General features: G+C 39.2%; 1 protein-coding gene across 2 annotated transcripts in view; it reads left to right on the top strand.

Annotated features, from left to right (window-relative positions):
- AFF1 (AF4/FMR2 family member 1) overlaps positions 1 to 20,215 on the top strand; it is a 134,599-nt gene that overhangs the window by 83,139 nt on the left and 31,245 nt on the right. For both annotated transcript variants that reach the window (XM_030313477.1, XM_030313479.1), the window contains exons 6-10: positions 913 to 949; positions 4,430 to 4,481; positions 16,617 to 16,671; positions 16,794 to 16,831; positions 19,110 to 19,266. In XM_030313477.1, coding sequence (XP_030169337.1) covers positions 913 to 949; positions 4,430 to 4,481; positions 16,617 to 16,671; positions 16,794 to 16,831; positions 19,110 to 19,266 — 339 coding nt within the window. The remainder of the gene's footprint in view (positions 1 to 912; positions 950 to 4,429; positions 4,482 to 16,616; positions 16,672 to 16,793; positions 16,832 to 19,109; positions 19,267 to 20,215) is intronic.

Here is a 20,215-nt window from a genome sequence, read left to right as displayed (position 1 = left end):
ACTGTATCCACATCAGTGAAAAGTCTTAAGTATTGCTGTGAACCAGATTAATCTAGCACTAGCTGTTGGAATCTTTGCAGATAAGGTTAAAATTGCAGTTAATTTAGCGCTTAAAATGCTTCATAATGTTTTCAAACACTTCACTCTCCAAACTATGTCAGTAAGAACATCTTACATTTGTACCAAGTTTTATAGCTTATGAAAGCATTTAGGACTTTTCAGTAAATTCTCTCATTTGAGACTCTTACAAATGGGAAAACAGAAGTGCAGGGAAAGTAAGTAAGGTGAGTGTCTGATTCCTAGTTCAGGTCTAATACATAAATCTTCCACTTCTTATACTTCCTAATTTTCTTAAAGTTTGATATGATCATCTACATTAGTGCTGGTTTTAGTAACAAGTGGATCAGTTGCTGAGTTGCATGTTTCATTGAAGCATTTGTGAACAATGTATTTTAAACACTGCCGTTTTCCTTTGCTTATTTGTACTTTTGGATCTCCTTGGAGCTATAGAAATAGCACCTTCAGATCTGTGTTTTGTCCAGCTTTGTATGCATGCGCATTGTTAATATATTATAGCTATTCCTTTCCATGGTATTGTTTTCAAAAGAGGTTATATCTACCCAAACCAGAATTTGCCATGTTAGATACTTTCCATGTTTTCTCATGATAGTTTTTAAAAAATGTTCATTATTACTGGTTTTAAGGTAAAACCTTATGCTTTGCATAAAATAAAATAAAATAAATCTATCTTTGCTGTAAGGAAAAGTAAACTCTAGGAAACAGCAGAAGAAATAAAACCTATTTTATGTAAAAATTAGATTTATCAGTGTTCATCAGACTTAGTGGTGATGCCACGTAAGATTTATAAACCTTAGTATTTTGAGAACTGGAGATATTTATTTTTCTTTCTAGGATTCTCAGCACATCAGTTCTGCAACTCAAAACCAAAGTAAGTAAATTGCGTGGAACTGATTTTTGCATTGAAAAACAAAGCATAGTTTTTACTGTTTTAATATAAGAAAATTAATGAAAAATGGCCTAGCACAGATGAGGGCTTCCTCTGTTGAAAGAATAGGAAAGGAGGGAAAACATAAAACTGTTCCTTGGATGGAATTTCAGATTGTTGCAAAGAGTTAATGAAGAGGTCGTAGTAAAATACTTAACAAATATAATGTGTTACAATTATAACAATTAGCTGTATATATAATTAATATATAATTATATAATTAGCTGATGTGTGCTACACATTTTGAATGTGACTCTCAAAGCATTATAATTCAGGAATTATATATAAGAATAGATTGGGGTATTTTGTGTGGTTCTTGTGTTGTCGTTTTTTTTTTTTTTTTTTTTTTTTCTAAAAAAAGTAAGAAATTTAGAAATTTTTTTCTAAAAAAAGTAAGAAAAAGAAAAGGAATAGAGCACACAGATGCTTTAGTTTTTCCTGTATGTATTCACCCTATAATTCTTGTTTGTCTCTCTTTATGGATTGTAAATAGTTGGGAATTTAGGGGGAAACAGAAGTAAGCTAACTGGATCTAGCCTTTCTCTTCATCAGTAACCCCTTGGTTCAGCAAATTTTTTTGTGTCCCAACTACATACAAGGCATTTGAAACCTTCTAAAAATGACTCAGGTATTTGCAGTCATTTAGTTTAGTAATATACGGTGAGCATCCAAGTTACGAAGTGCTAATCTTCAAAAAATAGGGCTACCAAAGTAGGATATGTATGTATGTCAGGAAAAGATTGTTCTTAGATATTTCATGGAGGTGACTCTTCCTCAGATCTCCCCACCTCATTCTTTTCCCTTACTTACATTTTTCCCTTTATTATTCTATTGTTTAAATTACAAGGATGTGGGGAGAGTAGAAAAGGTGAGGAAAGCAAGAAGCAGAATATCCCTTCCTCTAGAATGGGAGTGGGCCCATCATAGCCTGAGAGTCCGTCTGTTCTGCAACTATATTTTGTAAAGGTTTTATTAGGACACGGCCTTACCCATTCATTTATTATTATGCTACAAGGTACAGCATGCAAAGTCCACAATATTTACTGTCTAACCTTTATAGAAAAAGTTCGCCATCCCCTGCTCTAGATGTTGAATAAGATCTTCAATGAATTTATTACTGAATTTCCCCTACATGCAGAGAAGTAAATCTGATCATCTTGCCACAGTATTGTATAAGTAGCAAGGTAAAATTAACAAATTGGTGGCTTCTTGGGGGAGATGGGGAAATCTTTTTTTCTCAACGTCTTGGCTGCCTATACAGAGACAGATAAGCAGTGAGAGTGGCACAAGTCTTAGATGCATTGCCAGCTTAGCTGTGGACAGGAGTAGTATGTGCCCCTTTTACTTGTTGCTCTCCCTGCTCCCCCTTTGCTAGGTCTGCCGGTCAGGCAGATTGTATGCCTTCCACTGGCTTACAGCTCTGATGATTGCTCAGTCTTGGTTTAGAAAGATTCCGTTTAATTCTTTGTTTGATTTCCTTCTTATAGCAAAAATATAGTTGAAGATGAGCTGGTAAGCACTTTTTTTGGCTGCGGATGGATGGCCCTCTTGGCCACTGGAGTAGCATGGGCTGATTCCCCCTTGTTCTGATACGTTTTCAGACCCTGGCAGGACTCCAGTAGATCTTGGCTCACTAGATGCTTACCCTGGGGTTTTTCCTGCTGCTGCCACTCTGTCTGTTGGTGTTCTGGGGAACCTTCTTCACTTTTGTGAGACTGGCCTTTGCAGGGCCTCGTTGGACCCTAGAAGGATCTAGTTGTATGTTGGATGAAGAGGGAGTGGATTACGTGCCGATTTAGTGATCAGAAAAGTAGAGTTTGACATGTGTTTCTCAAAGTATGCTCAGCAAGAGAATTCAAATTTCTTGAGAGGTTATCTTCAGGTTTTAGAGTCTGTAGAGAATGAGGTATAAGGGTTTTACTTGCATGCCCCAGTATTTATGTTCACAGGTTTGCAAAAACATGACTGCCTGAGGATAACCAAGCCTCGTGGTGCTTAAGACCCAGTGAAGACCACTGTATGGGAGTCCCTGTGATTGTGTTGAAGAGTGACCTTAGCCCCTCCCATTTGTAGTCCTGCCTCCAGCTTTAGCCCCAAGGGGAAGCAGTTCAAAAATATCATGCAAGAGCTGCTGCCACCACGAGGACAGAGTGATTAATTGCAGGGTCTCCACATGACATTTTTGGGAAATCTTCAACCGTGTCTTAAAAGGCACCCATATTGCCATTCCACTTCAAGTTCTGTTTCAGCTATTACCTCACACCTAGAGCAGGCTCCCAGCTGGTTCGTTTCCTCCACATTTACTATTCCCCATTCCCTTCTAGGTTCTATCAGGTGGCACCACTAGACTAATCTTTCTGAGGAATCTGTCATGTTCCTGTTTAGACCTTTGGTGATGTCTCATTGCCTAACAATGTTATAACTTACCATCGTGGCATCCAGTGCCCTCTAAAATTCAACCTTCACCCATCTTTCTGTGGTGTCCACACCTTTTGTGCCCCGCCCTTACTGTTTCCAAATCTGTGCCATTTTAAATCTTCCCTCTTCTCTGCCTTGGCTCACACGGTCTCTTCTGCCAAAGGCCTTCCTCACCCTCCTGTCTCTCTATGGCCAGAGCAGTCATTCTGTCAAAATCTCCCCCATCTTTTGTGACACAATTCATTTTGCTCCTTGCCTAACTTGCCTTCTTTAGTCATAGTCAACAGACCATTCCCTAGATTCCTGGTACAGTTAATTTATATGATTGATTTGTGTACTCATCTCACACTGCCTGGGGTCATAGATATATATTTGTGTGCCTGTCACGTGTTCCTCAGTTAATTGTAAGCTCATCGAGGACAGGATCAAATGCCTTGAACATCTTATATCTGTGAGGCATTCTGCAGATAGCTGTTGAATAAATGAATGGGGGCAGGTGTTGAATAACGGGGGTACGGATAAGAAGGGGAGCACACTTGACCAAATACAGAGGCTGAGAAAAGGGAGTGCTAGCAAATCACTGAAAGATAGGTGAGGTCAGACCAGGTGAGAGTAAGTGCCGCCCTGTCATAGTGCTAACACGTGAGCCGCCCCCCACAACCCGACGTCAAGGAAAGTCAGGTTCCAGCACGTAGGAAAGTTACCAGCCATGTGGCAGTGTGTGCTGCAAGCAGTTCTTTTCTGTGTTTTTGCTCTGTTCAGGATTCTTTGATTCTGAGCAAGTCTACTCTAGAGGTGATGTAAGTTATTATATAATGGTGAGATTGTACCAAGTCCAGTGTGTATAGCAAGCACTGTGGTTGACTGAGTTCAAGTATACTAAACAATTAGGTGGAAAAGGTGAGGACAGCGGTGGAGGGACAGCAAAAAAAAAAGGGGGGGGGTTATAAGAAACTCATGAATATATCTCACTATGTTGCTTTGATCATTTTCCTTTCCCCACAGAACAATATGATACATCTTCAAAAAACCACACTAATTCTCAGCAGGGAACATCGTAAGTAAAATGCTTTTGTTTATTAAGAGTTTATAACGTAACATTGTAATTTCCCACGTAAATCTATTGCCTAGATTTTTTTGCCCTACTGCTTTCAAGTAATGGCTTTCTTTCATGAACTACCACTGCTTTGTAAAAGGAAGTAATACCCTAGATTTATGCTTGGATTAAGTTCTCCTGTTGAGGGTTCAGGTTCCATAACAGAGTTTGCCAAGGGGTTTTCTCAAAAGAAAAGCATTTGAGCTGTTATTTGCATATTAACTGTGGAAAATAGAAGGTTTTAGCTTAGTAAAATTCAGTCTCAAATAGCTTTGGCTTTAGGAAACAAATTTGGGGGGATGTGTACAATTTAAGATTTTTTTTTGCCACTTTTTTGGCCTAGTTTTAACTAATAAAGAACAAGTCCTGTTGCCCAGCTGTTCTTTATTAAGGCCAAGTAAGTCCAGATACATTTGGGGTTTTTGGAACAGTTTGAAGTACATAATAAAGATTTTTAAATCAGCATTTTGACCTAATTTGTCATTTCTTGATGGTATTAAAGTAATATTTCTTGCTTTTCATACAACTAGGAAGGGTTTTTAGGAACTAGGCGATACTCCTTCAGTATCTAATCAGTAACTGACCAGGAGCTGCCAATCTCCCAGAATTTGAGGTTCGAGCTCCAGCTTTGCTCTGGGCACAATATTTGTCCCATGTGCTTTGGAAGGAGGCATTGCTGTGGGTTGAATTTTTAAAAAGCTGTGTAGTTGAGGCAAACAGGTTATTTTATCTTTTCACCGTAACTCTGAATGTGAGACTGGACTCAATCCCTGTTCCTAAGCACCAGCTCCTCGATGGAATTTGTTTTCATTTCTCCAAAGCAAAATCAGAAGGAAAAAAAAATATATATGTATATATAACATGATTTTTTTTTAAAGATTAACCTATTATAGTTTGAAGGGTGGACTTTTCTGTGTGTGTAATAAAAATTATTTTATTTATAGTACTGGCAGATGGTGAACATTTGCTTGTTTTTATTGTCCTTTTACCAGAAAAAATGTTTAACCCCTATGTGCGTTTTCTTTCCTTTTTTCCCCTCTTTTCTGCTGCTGCTGCTGCTGCTGCTGCTGCTGCTTCTGCCTCTTCTCCTCCTCCCTTCCCCCTCCCCTCTGGCGCCCCTCCTCCTTCTCTTTGTCCTCCTCCTCCTCCCTTTTTAATTCTTCTGGCTCCTAAATTCTGAAAGTATGGAATCACTGACTTAGATTACATTGAAAGGAGGAGAGTTTTTAAACCAGTTGATGGCTGGTAGAAAATAGAAACTATAGATCCAGGGACCACAACTGCAATAATTCTGTGGAAGCTCTAACTTCCCCCAGGGTTGTACACCTTGTACTCTTTGTAATGGTTGGTAGTAAAGCCCTTTATACAATAAAAGGCCCTTGTCAGTGTCTTTGGGGACTGTGAGGAAGAGGGAATTAAAGAGCCTGCATCCCCCTTGGCAGTAAGATTAGCAGGGAGGAGTTCCCCATGGAGCAGCGCTTGGAGGCAACAGCACCAAGAGAAGGAAGCCGCTGTGTGCCTGGGCCTGGGGGTAGAGGAAAAAAGGCAACTCTGGTATGAGCTAGGCCTGAGGGCTAGGCAGCCTCAGACTGAGCGGGCCAAAGTTACAGCTTCCCACACCAATTTCCATCAGCTTTCAGGCTTGGGTAGTTGGGTAGACCATTTTCTCTGACAGTTTTGCTCCTCAGAGGAATAGGCAGTTCTCCTGCCGAGTTAAACCAGTGAAATCAGAGGTGCCTGAAAGCGTATGGCAGGTAAACTTCTGTCTTGTGACATACATAGTGCTTTCTTCGTAAAACTGTTCATTTGCCAGAAATAAAATCACGTAGGAAAGAATATTTATTATGATCCTGATAGGTTGAAGGAGGGGAGAAAAGCAGGGCCTGTGGAAGGTGAAGAGGAAAAGGAAGCATGAAATAGGAGAGAACGTAGTCCCCAGGCTCAGTAGAATAATGAGGGTGGTATGGCTGTGGTTGGATGGGGGTGGGGCTGGTGGTATCGATAAGTGCCAAATGTACCTCGGGGGGAAAGGAATCACTTCAGTGTCCCAATTAATTTGTAAAGTGCAGTCGTAGTTTCAGATTTAGTATGTCACATCTGTTAGTGCCCACGGGTTGATTTGATCTAGCGTCAGCATTAAGGTTCTTTGACATGTAGTTAAACGATTTGAGTGGCACACAGAGTACCAGAGGGATGGCCTAATGTACTTTGAATGTCAGGAAAAAAAAATGTTAATTTTGGGGTCGTTTGTACTTTGGTTTAAAAAAATCAATCCAGGTCTTAATGCTTTTTCTTTCAGTCGCAAATATTTTGGAATCCTTAGAAAAGTGGAGTAGTGCATGTGAAAGGAAAACAGAGTGACCCAGTACTGGAGAATAAGTTTGTGGAGAGTCTGTATTAACTCTTAACATCTGTCCAGGCTTGGGGTGGGGAGCAGGGCAGGTCAGCGGGGGCCATTAGCTAGGTGGTGGAAGGATGTAGGTATGAAAGAAATATGTGCTGAATCCCTTACTTTTTAATCTCTGAAGTTGAAACTCTCAAATGATGAATTCCTTCTGCCAACCTTTGCTAGGGAGTGAATAGCTATGATGTTAGCGCTGTTTGCCCTTAAATTTAGGGGAAGTGGTATTGATTTAAGGCCTCCTGACTTTGGAATCCTTTTCTAAGGCTTAGATCTGTTGAGTTCCCAAGGCAAAGTGTAAGGTATAGCAAAACCTTGGATTGCGAGTAACTCGGTCTATGATGTTCTGCGTCACGAGCAAACATTTCTTTTTTATTTTTCTTTTTTAATTTTTTTTTTTAACGTTTATTCATTTTTGAGAGACAGAGACAGAGCATGAGTAGGGAAGGGGCAGAGAGAGGGAGACACAGAATCTGAAGCAGGCTCCAGGTTCTGAGTCGTCAGCACAGAGCCCAATGCGGGGCTCAAACCCACGAACTGCAAGATCATGACCTGAGCCGAAGTCGGTCGCTCAACCGACTGAGCCACCCAGGTTCCCCATGAGCAAGCATTTCTAATAAGTTTTAACTTGATAAATGAATGATGTCTTGCAGTACGAGTAGTACATGATGCCAAATGTGACATGATCACAACTGAGCCAGTGCTTCTTGAAATTCACTTTGTTACATCAGTGCTTTGGATTACAGGCATGTTTCTGGAACAAATTATGCTTGCACACCAAGATTTTATTGTATTTCCTTCTTCTACACACTTATGTCCTTTTATAATTCCCTTGTTGTGCAGCCAGATATAGTTGACCAGTGTCATTGTTTTTTGTCAGCCTCTCAAAAGAGATCATGTGTTTATTCTAGAAACTACAAAGCACTTGAATAGGTGTTACCGTGCTAACTTCTTTCTCCCTTCCTACCCTACCTTCAAATCGCAAGTTTTTACTAGAAGGTGTCCTCCTTTATTTTTATTGGTTCCGCTTCCAAAATCATCAGTGTTTATTGGGACTAAGAGGCAGAAATTAACCATTTTAGCAATTTGAAATTTTTATTACTCACATGGGAAGTTTCTTCTGACATGAGGAGAATATCTGGATATGAAGGCTGGGATTGGGATGGTCCTGGAAGTTTGACAAAAAGGAATGGTGCAAAGTTAATAAAAGCTGGGAAGAGTCTGATACCTTTTTAAGTGAGTCTGAGTTTTCATCTCTTGCTCAAAACATTATTGGTTTTTAAATATCTTGGTAAAAGAACTAGGGAAAACCTATTCTATTAGTTTATTATAATATAAAATCATCACTTCAGGACATTTGACAGTTGAAATGTCCCAGAATGAAGTCTAAAGAAGTGGCTTATCTGTACCAGTTCATCTAAATCATATTTGGCCTAAGGAAATTATTATTATTTTTTTTTGTTTTTACTATTTGCTGATACACATTTCAGAAGAAGTAGTAGAAATCACCCTAATGTGCATAGCTTATAAATTATCTGTCACTGAGGTCACACTCCTGTGGCCTTATTCACAGTTCTTCAAAACAAAGAACAAATATTTGTGCTGGTCACTTATGTGTTGGTAGGACTACATTAAAGTTGAGCATCACAGAATGTAAATGGAGAGCCAATTTTTAATGATAATTCTCAGTACTCAGGACCAGGTGTTGCTAGAGAAGAATACGCTTCATATTCATTCCCAATTTGTCTGATGAATTCGGGGATATTGGTGTTCATAATTATTTTAGTTACCTAGGTATTTTAAGAAGTGTTAGTTTTCAGGAGAAAAGGTAGAATTGTAAAATGAAAGCAAATAAGGATTATAGCATTTTATATTTGTTTATTCTAATTAATTTATTTTTTTTAATGTCTATTTTTGAGAGAGAGCATGAGTAGGGGAGGGACAGAGAGAGAGAGGCAGATAGAGCCCAGAGCCTGACACGGGGCTCAAGCTCCTGAACTGTGAGATCATGACCTGAGACGAAATCAAGAGTTGGAAGCTCACCCAGGAGCCCCATGGAATATAGCTGTTTTTAAAAAAGGAGTTAATGTTAGCCATGCTATAGAGAAATGAGAATTTATAAAATGGAGTATTAAAGAATTTCTTTAAAAAAATTTGTGTTAAAATTTATTTTAGAGCATAAATTGGGGAGAGAGGCAGGGCGGGGGGAGGGAGGGAGAGAGAGAGAGAGAGAGAGAGAGAATGAATGAATGAATGAATGAGAATGAATGAATGAATTTAAGCAGGCTTCACACTCAATGCGTGAGCCCATCACAGAGCTCCATCCCGTGACCATGGATCATGACCTGAGCTGAAATCAAGAGTTGGACCCTCAACCAACTGAGCCTCCCAGGTGCCCTCCCCACCAAGAATTTCTACTCTTAAGTGAAAGCAAACAAAAAGAATCTTGGTGTGCAGTATTTTACAAAAATCTGCTTATTTCAGAATTATAGTCCCTCAGGCACATTAAACCAATATTTAGAAAATACTGAAACTCCCAAATGTAGAATCACCTCTTTTCCTCATTTGCACTGTGCTGTGACCAGCACCTGGTAGAATTATGGTCTCTTGGAATAATCATTTTAACTCTTAGATTTCTAGCTTTAGTAGATGATATTCTTGAATCCCTTGGAGGGTAATATTTGACTTAACATTCTATACAAGCTCATGTTGGAAACTTGCATAATATTGAAGGGATATTCTGATGAGGCTATGAAATTAAGCATACTTCAAATAATTATAAAAATAATACTAAGGTGCTAAAGGATTGTCCTCTTCAAAGTTTTCACCTTGGAGCTGAATTTTCCCAGATGATCCAGCCACGGCTTAAACTACTTTGGGAGTGTGCCCCTTTAGGATAAAATATACTGCTATACTTGGTCTTAGACCAAAGATAAATAAAATGGACCAGAAGAACAAATTTATCGCTTGTCTGTTGTATAATAGGTAAGTGTTAGGAAAATGAGTTTCTTCTACAAAAGAAAAATGATTCTCCTTATTTAACATGCTTTAGACCCCAATTATATAAATCTTATTCTGAGGGCTTGGCTCCAGGTGACTTTGGAGATATTTCTAAAAATTGCTTCCATTTATGCATTGAGTGCATAATTAGTGAACACATGCTGTGTGCCTGGTGCTCCTTTAGGGACTTGGAAACAGTGGCCAATAAGACAAAATTCTTGTCTTCCACATCTTGTAACTTAATGCGGGTGGCATGTAATACAAACTTGGTGATGTGATAGTGACAGGCTCAGGGAGGAGTTCTTTTGGGTGGTGGTGAGATGTTTGGGAGGGAGGTCAGGAAAGGTCTCTCAGAGGAGGTAACATTTGATCTGGAGCCTGAATGATGAGAGAGGGAGGCAGAGAACTCCTGCCACGTCTAAAGGGGTTTGATTTTGCAGCAGGCTCTGAAGCCACTTGAAAACATCAGCAAGTCATTCTTACTTGGGGTGACAACTTTGAAGTAGTTCCTTTGCATATGCAAAAACATGGTTTTAAGGGAGCCCATGAAGGTCAATTCAAGTCTCACTTTGGATCATAACTGCTGATTTACTGCAGTAAGTGACCATAGACTAATTTAAACATGGGTTGAAAGATTGAATAAAATGTTTTAATTTGCTAAGAATCTGTTAGCCCTAAAGGCAGTTTGTACATTCCACCCACTGTGGGATGGTGGGCTATTACTAAATGAACAAGATGTGGTCTACTTCCATAAGAATGTCTATTCTGTCTCATCCTGCATGGGCCTCCAAAGCCCTCTGATAACTTACCTCTCTACCCTCCCTTACTACCCCTCTTCCTGAATACTCTGGTGTACTTTGCACTGTGGCCACGTTGGCCTCCTTGCTATTTTCTGTGCCCTGATCACTCTACCCTCTATTTGTGCAATGGATGCCACCCCCTTATCAGTGCAGACTTCTTTAACTACCCCATGTAGAAAAGGAACCCGAACCCATCTTTATTCTTTTATTTCCCTCCATAGGCTTTTCACCCATTGAAAAAGTATATATTTAGTTGTTTATTTCCCTTTTCATAAGGGAAAAGTATTTATTTTAGTTCATCTCCTTCTCCTAGACTGTAAGTGCCACAAAACAGAATTTGTCTGCTTAGAGTTGTATCCATTGAGTCTAGAGCAGGGTTTGGCATATAGTAAGTACTAAGAGTAAATGTGGAAGGAAAAAATATTACACATAGATTTGATTAAATATATGCATAAGCAATATTTTTTATTAATTTTTTAATGTTTACTTAGAGCATGAGCAGGGAAGGGGCAGAGAGAGAGGGGAGACAGAATCCTAAGCAGGCTCCACACTGCCAGCGCAGAGCCTGATGCGGGGCTTGAACTCACGACCGTGAGATCATGACCTGAGCTGAAATCAAGAGTTGGATGCTAACTGAGCCACCCAGGCACCCCAATAAGCAATATTAGCAGGATTTTCAGCGGTAATTTTTCCCGGTTCTTCCTGGTTGTCCAGTAGGTCATTCTTGCACTAGTATCTTATGTCATACCTTTTTTTTTTTTTTTTTTTTTTAAGTAATCTCTCTGCCCAACTTGGGGCTTGAACACACAACTTTGAGCTCAAGAATCATGTGATGTACTGACTGAACCAGCCAGGCACCCATGTTACATTTACTGATTTAATCTTTTTACTTCAGATTTCCCTTCATTTATACTCTTGTAATTTTTCTCACATCCTTATGTGACCTCAGATAATCTTCACCTCTTCCATGGATTTTAAATCATCTTTTACACCTCTGACAATTTTTACTTAATCAGCCATAACCTCAATTACTACAGTAGATCATGTACTGAGCCACTTTCCCCTCAATCTTGTTTGTCCATAACCTCCCATAGTTCATGAATTTGAGTAATGCCAACACTGTCACCATTTATGGAGAGTTCCCCTTAGATGTAGTGTCACAGCTGCTTGAGATTTGTTTTTTCGATTTTTCATTTAGTGTACGTGGAACCTTCTTCATAATTTGTAATCTTCCATCATCTGCAAAACATTTTGCAGTCCTTATTGCTGCCCTTTACCAGAAAAGGAATCACAACCTGATTGAATTTTAGATTTGAAGAATTATGTATGTCCACTATGGAGCCCAGCCTCTTTGTCTTTCCCTGCACTCCATCACCCGTCCTATTCCCAAATCAGTTTTAAGTTTGTGAGATTGTTCAAGTTTGCACATTCTCACGTGTTCATTAGCGGTTTCGAAAAAGTATTACTTACCGTTTTAAACACACCTAATACCAGGGTTGTGACTTACTAATTACCGTGAGCTTGCCTTCACTTGCTCTTTCCCCAAAAAAATGTATGGCGTGATCATAGGAAATGTTGAGCCAAAAAATCCATTTATTTACGTCGTTTTGGGGTTTGAGTTGAGATGTTACAGAATATTGGCAGTGAAGTCTTTGGCAAGCCCAGTACTGAGGAATGGGAAAGGAATAAAGGCTTGTCTTGTGTGTCTTCGCACAGTAACAGTCGGGCCATGAGTCACTGAAGCATGCCTGCCGGAACCTGTACGTGGCTCTGTCGGCTCTGTGGAGCAGCTGCCTGAAGAATGCGTTTGTACAAAGGGGTTTGAGGGTTGTTTGTAACCTTTAAGTGAAAACTCTCCCTCACCAGTAATGTGAAATGTGGTTAAACCTCCGTGTTAGTTCAAAGAGTTGCTGTACCTGAGTATTTGGCTTCTTTTGAACAGTGCTACGGTAGGCCGTATGGTGTCCTATGCTTTGAAATAACTGCTTTGTCTTGACGTTTGGAAGTGAAATTTGTTGTTTCACCAATTTTAAAAGTATGTAAGGGTTCTAGTTCATTTATTTTCATAAGGGAAAAATAGTGCATTCATTTTATTCCAACAGGATAATTACTATTTTCTTTTAAATCCAAGTCTTTCAGGGGATTCTGAAGCTTAGATTCCATCCCATCAGGTAGGTTTTCCAGCCCTTGTGTCCTTTATTGGCCAGAGCAAGGGGGTCCTATAAGATGGAATGGCTTTTGCATTCTGGATCCAGCATGTACCAGCCCCATGATCTTCAGCTAGCAAGCTAGGTGGCCATTCTGAGCCCATTGCCTCACCCTTAGAATGTGACGGGATGATGAGAGGCAGCCTATAGGGTTGTGAGCAAAGGCAGTGATTATAGAGTTGTGATCACACAGTGGGCTCAGCTATGTGGTACTGTTACTTATTCAGCAAAAGCAGTGCTGTTCATTCAGCCAGCCTTTTAGGGTACCTGCCAAGTTCTGGATATAGAAGATACGAAGGTGAAAATGACTTGATCCTGCCCCAGAAAAGCTTACAGTTGAGTATGTCCCTTGAGCCTTATGCTCTCTTGACCTAGATCTTACTGGTATGAGTGAGACTGGGTCTAAGAGATTTGATTCCCTTCTAGGGGTGCAAAGGTGGTCACCCAGATGTGCTATAATTAGTTTTGCCATTTTTCCCATTAAGGACCTGTTCTTCTACAGACGGTATGTGAAGTGCAGTATAGTAATGTACTTGGCCTCAGTCATGCTTGTTAGTGGGACAAACAGGGTTTTAGCAGCTGGTTCCTTTACATTTTTTTCTTTATCTCTAACAGTAAAACTTTTACCTGTCATCAGGTTAGATTTTCTCCTAACTATATAGATTCTTTTTTTTTTTTCTTTTTTTTTTTTTTTTTTTTTTTTGTAAAGTCACAATGGCATTCATGATTAATTTTCTATATTGGCAAAACTTAGTTATGGTTCTTAAGTTAACTTTTTTTGTTTTTGTTTTTAGTGTTTACTTATTTTTGAGAGAGAGAGAGAGAGACAGAGCATGAGCGAGGGAGGGGTAGCGAGAGACACACAGAATCCTAAGCAGACTCCAGGCTGTCAGCACAGCCCGATGTGGGGCTTGAACCCACAAACCGTGAGATCATAACCTGAGCTAAAGTTGGATACTTAATGACTGAGCCACCCAGGCACCTCAAGTTAATTTTTTTCTTAATACAGATGTAGTACATGTTTGTTATAAAAAACTTTAGAGGTTCCTGCCCCCCTCCCCCCATTAGCATGCTGGTTTATGTTGAGCTACCCATCTGGCGATAATAATAAACTGTGGTTTCTGGAAGATTCCGTGGTTACTTTTGGCAGACACTGACAATATAATATGTTGATTTTTGCATCAGGGTGCCCAGCTGGCTCAGGTGGTAGGGCACACGATTCTTGGCCTTGGGGTCACGAATTCAAGCCCCACATTGGGCATAGAGCTTACTTTAAAAAAATCTTGATTTTTGCATCAAATTGTATCTTGAATTTTGATTCAGTGGAATACCAAGTGTAAATAACCAGTATATCCTACGTAAGTGATAGATTTTGTTTGCCTATTGGTTTATCATTGCTTTTTGAGTGAATGTTTCTTTAGAGCTATCTGGAGCAATCTGCCTTCAGAGGCCACTCATCTCTTTAGGTGTCAGACCTGTGGGCCTATTTTGTTATTGCCTACATAATGTTCTGAGGGGGAAATTCTCGGAATCTGGGACAGCACTTTCACAGTCCCTTTCATTCCCTAAGAGAAAGTAGAGCTAAAGGTCAGAACATATATTTTCTGACTTACTTTAGGAGAGTATATTCATGGAAGCCAGGCAGACAGCTTAACAGAGTATCTAGCCCTCTGCTTATAACGGGAAGGTGATTGGATTACATGATCGTTTATATTTCGGGAAGTTAAGACAAATCAGTTTTATGCAAAACCCAATAACTAAGAAACAAAGAGGTCTGTTAACTGTGGTTTTGGTGGTAGTGGCTAACATTGAATATACTTTGTCAGGTTGGTTTTTTTTTTTCTTTTTTTCTGGTTGCGTTATACCTTTTCAAAGATATATATGTATCTTTTATCTTTTTTGTGTGTATACCCCAGCCAAGCCACCCTTCAGCACTAACATTGTTGACTGACTTTTCTTACACACCATTGTGATAGCTACTGCCAGGTTTTGCATCTGAAGTCTGTGTTTTTCTAGCCTTATGTCATTAGATAAATATTGAGCAGCATCTCCATTTACAAGTAGCTAACAGCTTTTGTATTTTTAAGAGACTTATCACAGGATAGTTTTCGCACATTTGTTGGTGAAAATAGTTCCTTGGCACAATTAAAACATTGCATGTAGGTGGTCATTTACAAAAGAGCCACATTTCATAATTTATTTTCGTTAGAAAATAGAGTGATTTTACCAAGGATTCCCAAAATAATCATGCCTGCTTTTACTTCAGTGGCAGCTAGTGGGTTTGCAGTAAAAGTTGTTGGTCAGATTATTGGAGAGGTATTTTTAGAAATACTAAAGGATTGTAACTAATATAATTTTGCTTTTTGGAGCATTTCTTATATACTTAAGCAGATTGGTTTTTTTTTTTGTTTGTTTGTTTGTTTGTTTTCCACCTTCACTAATAACATTTCCTCAAATAGTGATGCTTATAAATTTGGGGGAAGTGGGAACAAACAATTAATTACTGATACATTCTTTTGATTGTAGTTTTATCCTCAGAAGATGGTAAGAGGGAGGAGATAAGGAGGGGCTGAGAGTTGAATAAACATGTAGGGAATGGAAAATGGCTTTTTTTTTTTAAATTGAAGTATAATGTTTGCTTTTTTTTTTCTCTTAAAAATATTTTTTTATTTTATTTTTGAGAGAGAGAAAGAGAGTAGGGGAGGGGCAGAGAGAGAGAGGCAGAGGATCTGAAGTGGTCTCTGTGCTGACAGCAGAGAGCCCAGTGCAGGGCTTGAACTCAAGAATTGTGAGATCATACCCTGAGCAAGAATTGTGAGATCATACCCTGAGCTGAAGTTGGAAGCTTAACTGACTGAGCCACCCAGGTGCCCCTGATGTTTGCTCTTAGCACTGAAGTTGATCATAGACCAGAATACCTAGAGATGAGTATTAACTATAACTTTGAGGAAGTGAACTGAGGTTTTATTTTCACCAGAATGATAGCAGTAAGGTTAAACATATTTTCTAGACAACAGTGTTATTGATATTACTACTCTTTCAACTAATGAGTGTTTAAGCAGACAAAAGAGAATTTGTGGGTGGGGTGAAAAATAAAGTTTAATATTAATAATGTCCCTTGAACAAAAATGTAAGATACCTGCAGTATTTGGTGGCAATGGCCTTGATAACTTCGTATATCTTACTATATATTGAATTCACATATAACACTTAAGTACCTTGGCACTCTTCTAAACACTTTACAAATACTCACTTATCCAGTGTTAACTTATTTACTGGTTAATCACTTAATGTAGTTAGAGACTATTGAAGAAAATAGAGTGTATTGTGTATATTTTTTCTGGTAGTCGTTATTGTTTGTTTTGTTTGTGTAAACCTGGGAACTTCAGTCTCCAGGCTGGTCACAAATCCCTGTCTTGTGGTAGTTCTGCTTTTAATGCTCAGAACATGTGGAAGATTCAGTCTTGAGATAGTAAGGAGCTTGGACTAAACTAGTTTCTGTGTTATAATAGTAAAACTTAACATTTCTGAAAAATAAGGCATTTGATGAATAAATAAAAATTATACCTATCCCATCTCTCTGTTGTTTTTTTTTTTTATCATTAAGCATATTTTCTATTTATATACTAAAAGAAGTTAGTAGACAATACTTTAAATCCTACAATGTCTGTGTCCCTGCCCATTCCAGCATGCTCGAAGATGACCTTCAGCTCAGTGACAGTGAGGACAGTGACAACGAACAAGTAAGTTTTGTACACCCCCGTAATACCAGGAATCCTTAAAAATGTAAGCTTTCCAGCTGCTTATCCTAACCTGTTGTTTTGTTCTTTTCCTGGTCCTTCTTGCCCTTATTGTGAATACCTAGAGCCCAGAGAAGCCTCCTTCTGCATCTGCACCTCCAAGGTATTGTGTGCGGGCAAAGTGTTTGCGTTTCTCCGTTAGTGCTTTCATAGCTTCTTCATGGAGAAGGACGTGAAGGATCACAGTTAGAAGAAAGTACCTATTTAATTTTTTGGAAGCTTAAATCAGCCTAGAGAGGTTGTTAGCTCTATAAAAGAGAAAGTCCCTGTACCTACCTAGATCATCAGGTTGGAATTTAAAAATTTCTGAGATTAAAAAAAAATAAGCTTAAATCACTTTCATCAGTATTAATATAACCAGTGTTTAAAAAGTTATGCTGAGGAGCATAATGTTTTTATTTGCTGTTTTCAAAAATTACAAAGCTGAATCATTTCTAGAAATTGTTTTCCATAGTGCCTGTTTTCTCAGTCATGTGAGTTTTCTAGTTGTTTCAGCTGCTTTAAAAAATTGACCTAGAGTGCATTTTAGTGTGATGAAAAATGGCACTGTTTTCACTTTGTAAGTAGCAGCCATATTTCAGAAAATAAGGTGCTTTAGTTTTTGGAAGTGGGAATTATCTGAACTGTCTTTACAATATTTTCCTCTGGTATTGAACTTAATGATTTAATATATTGGTACCTGCCTTCCATGGACAAAGGGTTAAACTATGCTGTAGCTGTTTTACTTCTTGAGATGTGGTCATCCATTCCGAGACGTGCTCAGCAATAAAAACCTTCCTGCCACACAGGTGACGTTACAGTTATTGTGGAGGCAGACCATGTAATTATCGTGTAATTATGTGAGGTTGTCTGGATTCAAAAGCTCTGCTCATTTTCTCTTCTGTTCAGTAACTTCTGGTGGCATAAAATATGACAAAATAGCCTAACTTTAAAGTGGAGGAAGAGAAAATAGGAAAGATGGGGATAAATTAGAAGCAGGAAGCACACTGAAAGTGCATCTCATTCTAATCCTCACTGGCTGAAGCTCTTCAGCTACCAGGGAGAATGGGATCGCAAATTTGATGTAGCGTTTTATATGAGGCAGTTACATCATTTGTAGCATAGTGTGCGTGTTTTAAAATTACCTCAACTAGTGACTTTGGTATTTTTTTTTTGTTACTCTATTTTATTTTAATAAAAAAATTTATTTAATAAATCATTTAATATTTTAGGTGGTTGTGGAGGCTTTCAAGATTATAGTTCTTGATTTATTGCCCTGGCTGATCCCATCTGGGACAAGTTTTTTGTTTGTTTGTTTGTTTTTATTTATTTATTTTTTCAACGTTTATTTATTTTAGGGACAGAGAGAGACAGAGCATGAACGGGGGAGGGGCAGAGAGAGAGGGAGACACAGAATCGGAAACAGGCTCCAGGCTCCGAGCCATCAGCCCAGAGCCCGATGCGGGGCTCGAACTCACGGACCGTGAGATCGTGACCTGGCTGAAGTCGGACGCTTAACCGACTGCGCCACCCAGGCGCCCCTGGGACAAGTTTTTAAGATAGGCTATGAAATTCTGTATGGGCCCAGCAGTGTGATCAGTGTGTTTTCTCCCTGACTAGAATTCTTGCCTTATTCTTAAAACTTGTAGTAGTTAATCTCTACTTCAGCTGGTATTTGGGGGTGATCCTAAGCCACTCATAAAGAACGGCCTCTTCTATAACTCTGCCCAAGGGTGTGACTGGATTACCTTTGAGGCCACTTTCCAGAGGAGCACCATTTATATTCAACAGTCTCTGGCTACCATTCGGTTAGTTTTCATATAGAGAACAGAGGGAGGTTTTAATTATAACTTCATAAAATAACTTAATGGATTAATTTATACCCATTTAAAGCAAACACAAAGGGTCAGAAAGTAAATATTTTAGGCTATATGGCCTAAAAACTATTTAGCTTTTGAAACTATTCAGCTCTGCTTTTGTGGTATAAAAGCAGATCTAGACAATACTTAAATAACAGGTGTGGACATGTCCTAATAAAACTTTATTTAGAAGAATAGACAGGCAGTCCATGCCGTGGTTTACTAAACTTCTGATATAAAGTGCTACCATCTAACTTGAATTTTGTGTAGCTCAAAATGTTCTTCAGGAGCAAAGTATCCACAAGCTTCTCATTTATGTAGTTATTTGGTGAGCCATTTTACAGATTTTTCACTGACCTTTTGAGCCACTGTGGGCCTTTCTCTCAACTGGATGATGTGGTAATTTAGTAATGTTAGGTATTATTAAGGCCCTCTCTTTTGAGTAGCAGAAAAATGGTTGGAGGGCAGGGTGGGGTGTGAGTAAAGAGGGAGAAAATCCACCTTGTGAGGTGTCTTCAGATTCTGTCTTCGGTTGCTTCGCAGTGCTCCACAGTCGCTTCCAGAAGCCGCGGCCTCAGCACATTCCAGTAGTGCCGAGTCAGAGAGCACCAGTGACTCAGACAGCTCCTCGGACTCGGAGAGCGAGAGCAGCTCAAGTGACAGCGAAGAGAATGAGCCCCTAGAAACTCCGGCTCCTGAGGTATTGTGTCCCCTCCAGGAGGCAATCTAGGATGGCAGCATTCTGCTTTTGGGGCTAGAGTCTGCTGTGGGCCAGCACTGGCTGTGGACTGAGTGGTTCTGTCCCATGGGGCAACTCTCTCCTACCCCTGTGCTGCGTAGGGCCAGCTATTTCTGTTTATTTCTTACCAAACATTTGGCAATAGAAGTTTGGGAGAGAGGTCTTCTCTCTCCTTCTATAAAATGATAAGTTCTTCTCTGTTGTGGCTAGTGTTGTTTGGAGGAGCGACTCATTAAGAATGTTTGCACACCATTTTCTTTTCCCTTCTATTAAAAAAGACAACTCATTTTTTGTGTGGTTTTTTTTTTTTTTTTTTCAGTAGGCTGCTGTTTTAATATTAATGAGAATTCTTTTTGAAATTTCAGGAATGCATGAATTAAGGAAATCAAAAGGAGACGGCCCAATTTAGCATAGGACAGGAACGTGAACTAGAAATAAGTCATCAGAGGTTCTATTTTTGAATCACTAAAAGCCATGCATTAAATTGATGGCAAAGTGATCTTGCCAGGGCTGTGTTTCTTGCTCCCTGTGTTCCATGTAAAACAGGGATAATTGTGTGTGCCTGTCACCCACCCTTGGGAGAAACTGTAAGATAAACAGATGAGACTGCAAATCGCAAGCAAGTTTATCTGGAAGACTTATGCTATTTTTTTACTGGATTGTTGAATACAAGAAGTCTAGTAACAACAATCAGGGTTGCCAGAGGCCCTCAAAACATGGAGTAGCAATGTAAAAATTATACTTGGTGGAAAGGGAAGACCTTTTTGGTGAATGAACTAGACCAGTTTGTATAGAGAAAATTACTCTGCTCATTTTAGATGGGAATCCTGGGAAATGAGCCTTTCTGATTAAGAAAGCGTTCAAGTTCCCAATATTTACATCTGTTTAGAAATCAGGGCAGTTCCACTAG

The sequence above is a fragment of the Lynx canadensis genome, chromosome B1 (genome assembly GCF_007474595.2).
Source record: "Lynx canadensis isolate LIC74 chromosome B1, mLynCan4.pri.v2, whole genome shotgun sequence".
NCBI lineage: Eukaryota > Metazoa > Chordata > Mammalia > Carnivora > Felidae > Lynx > Lynx canadensis.
This window is presented reverse-complemented; position numbering and strand designations above follow the sequence as displayed.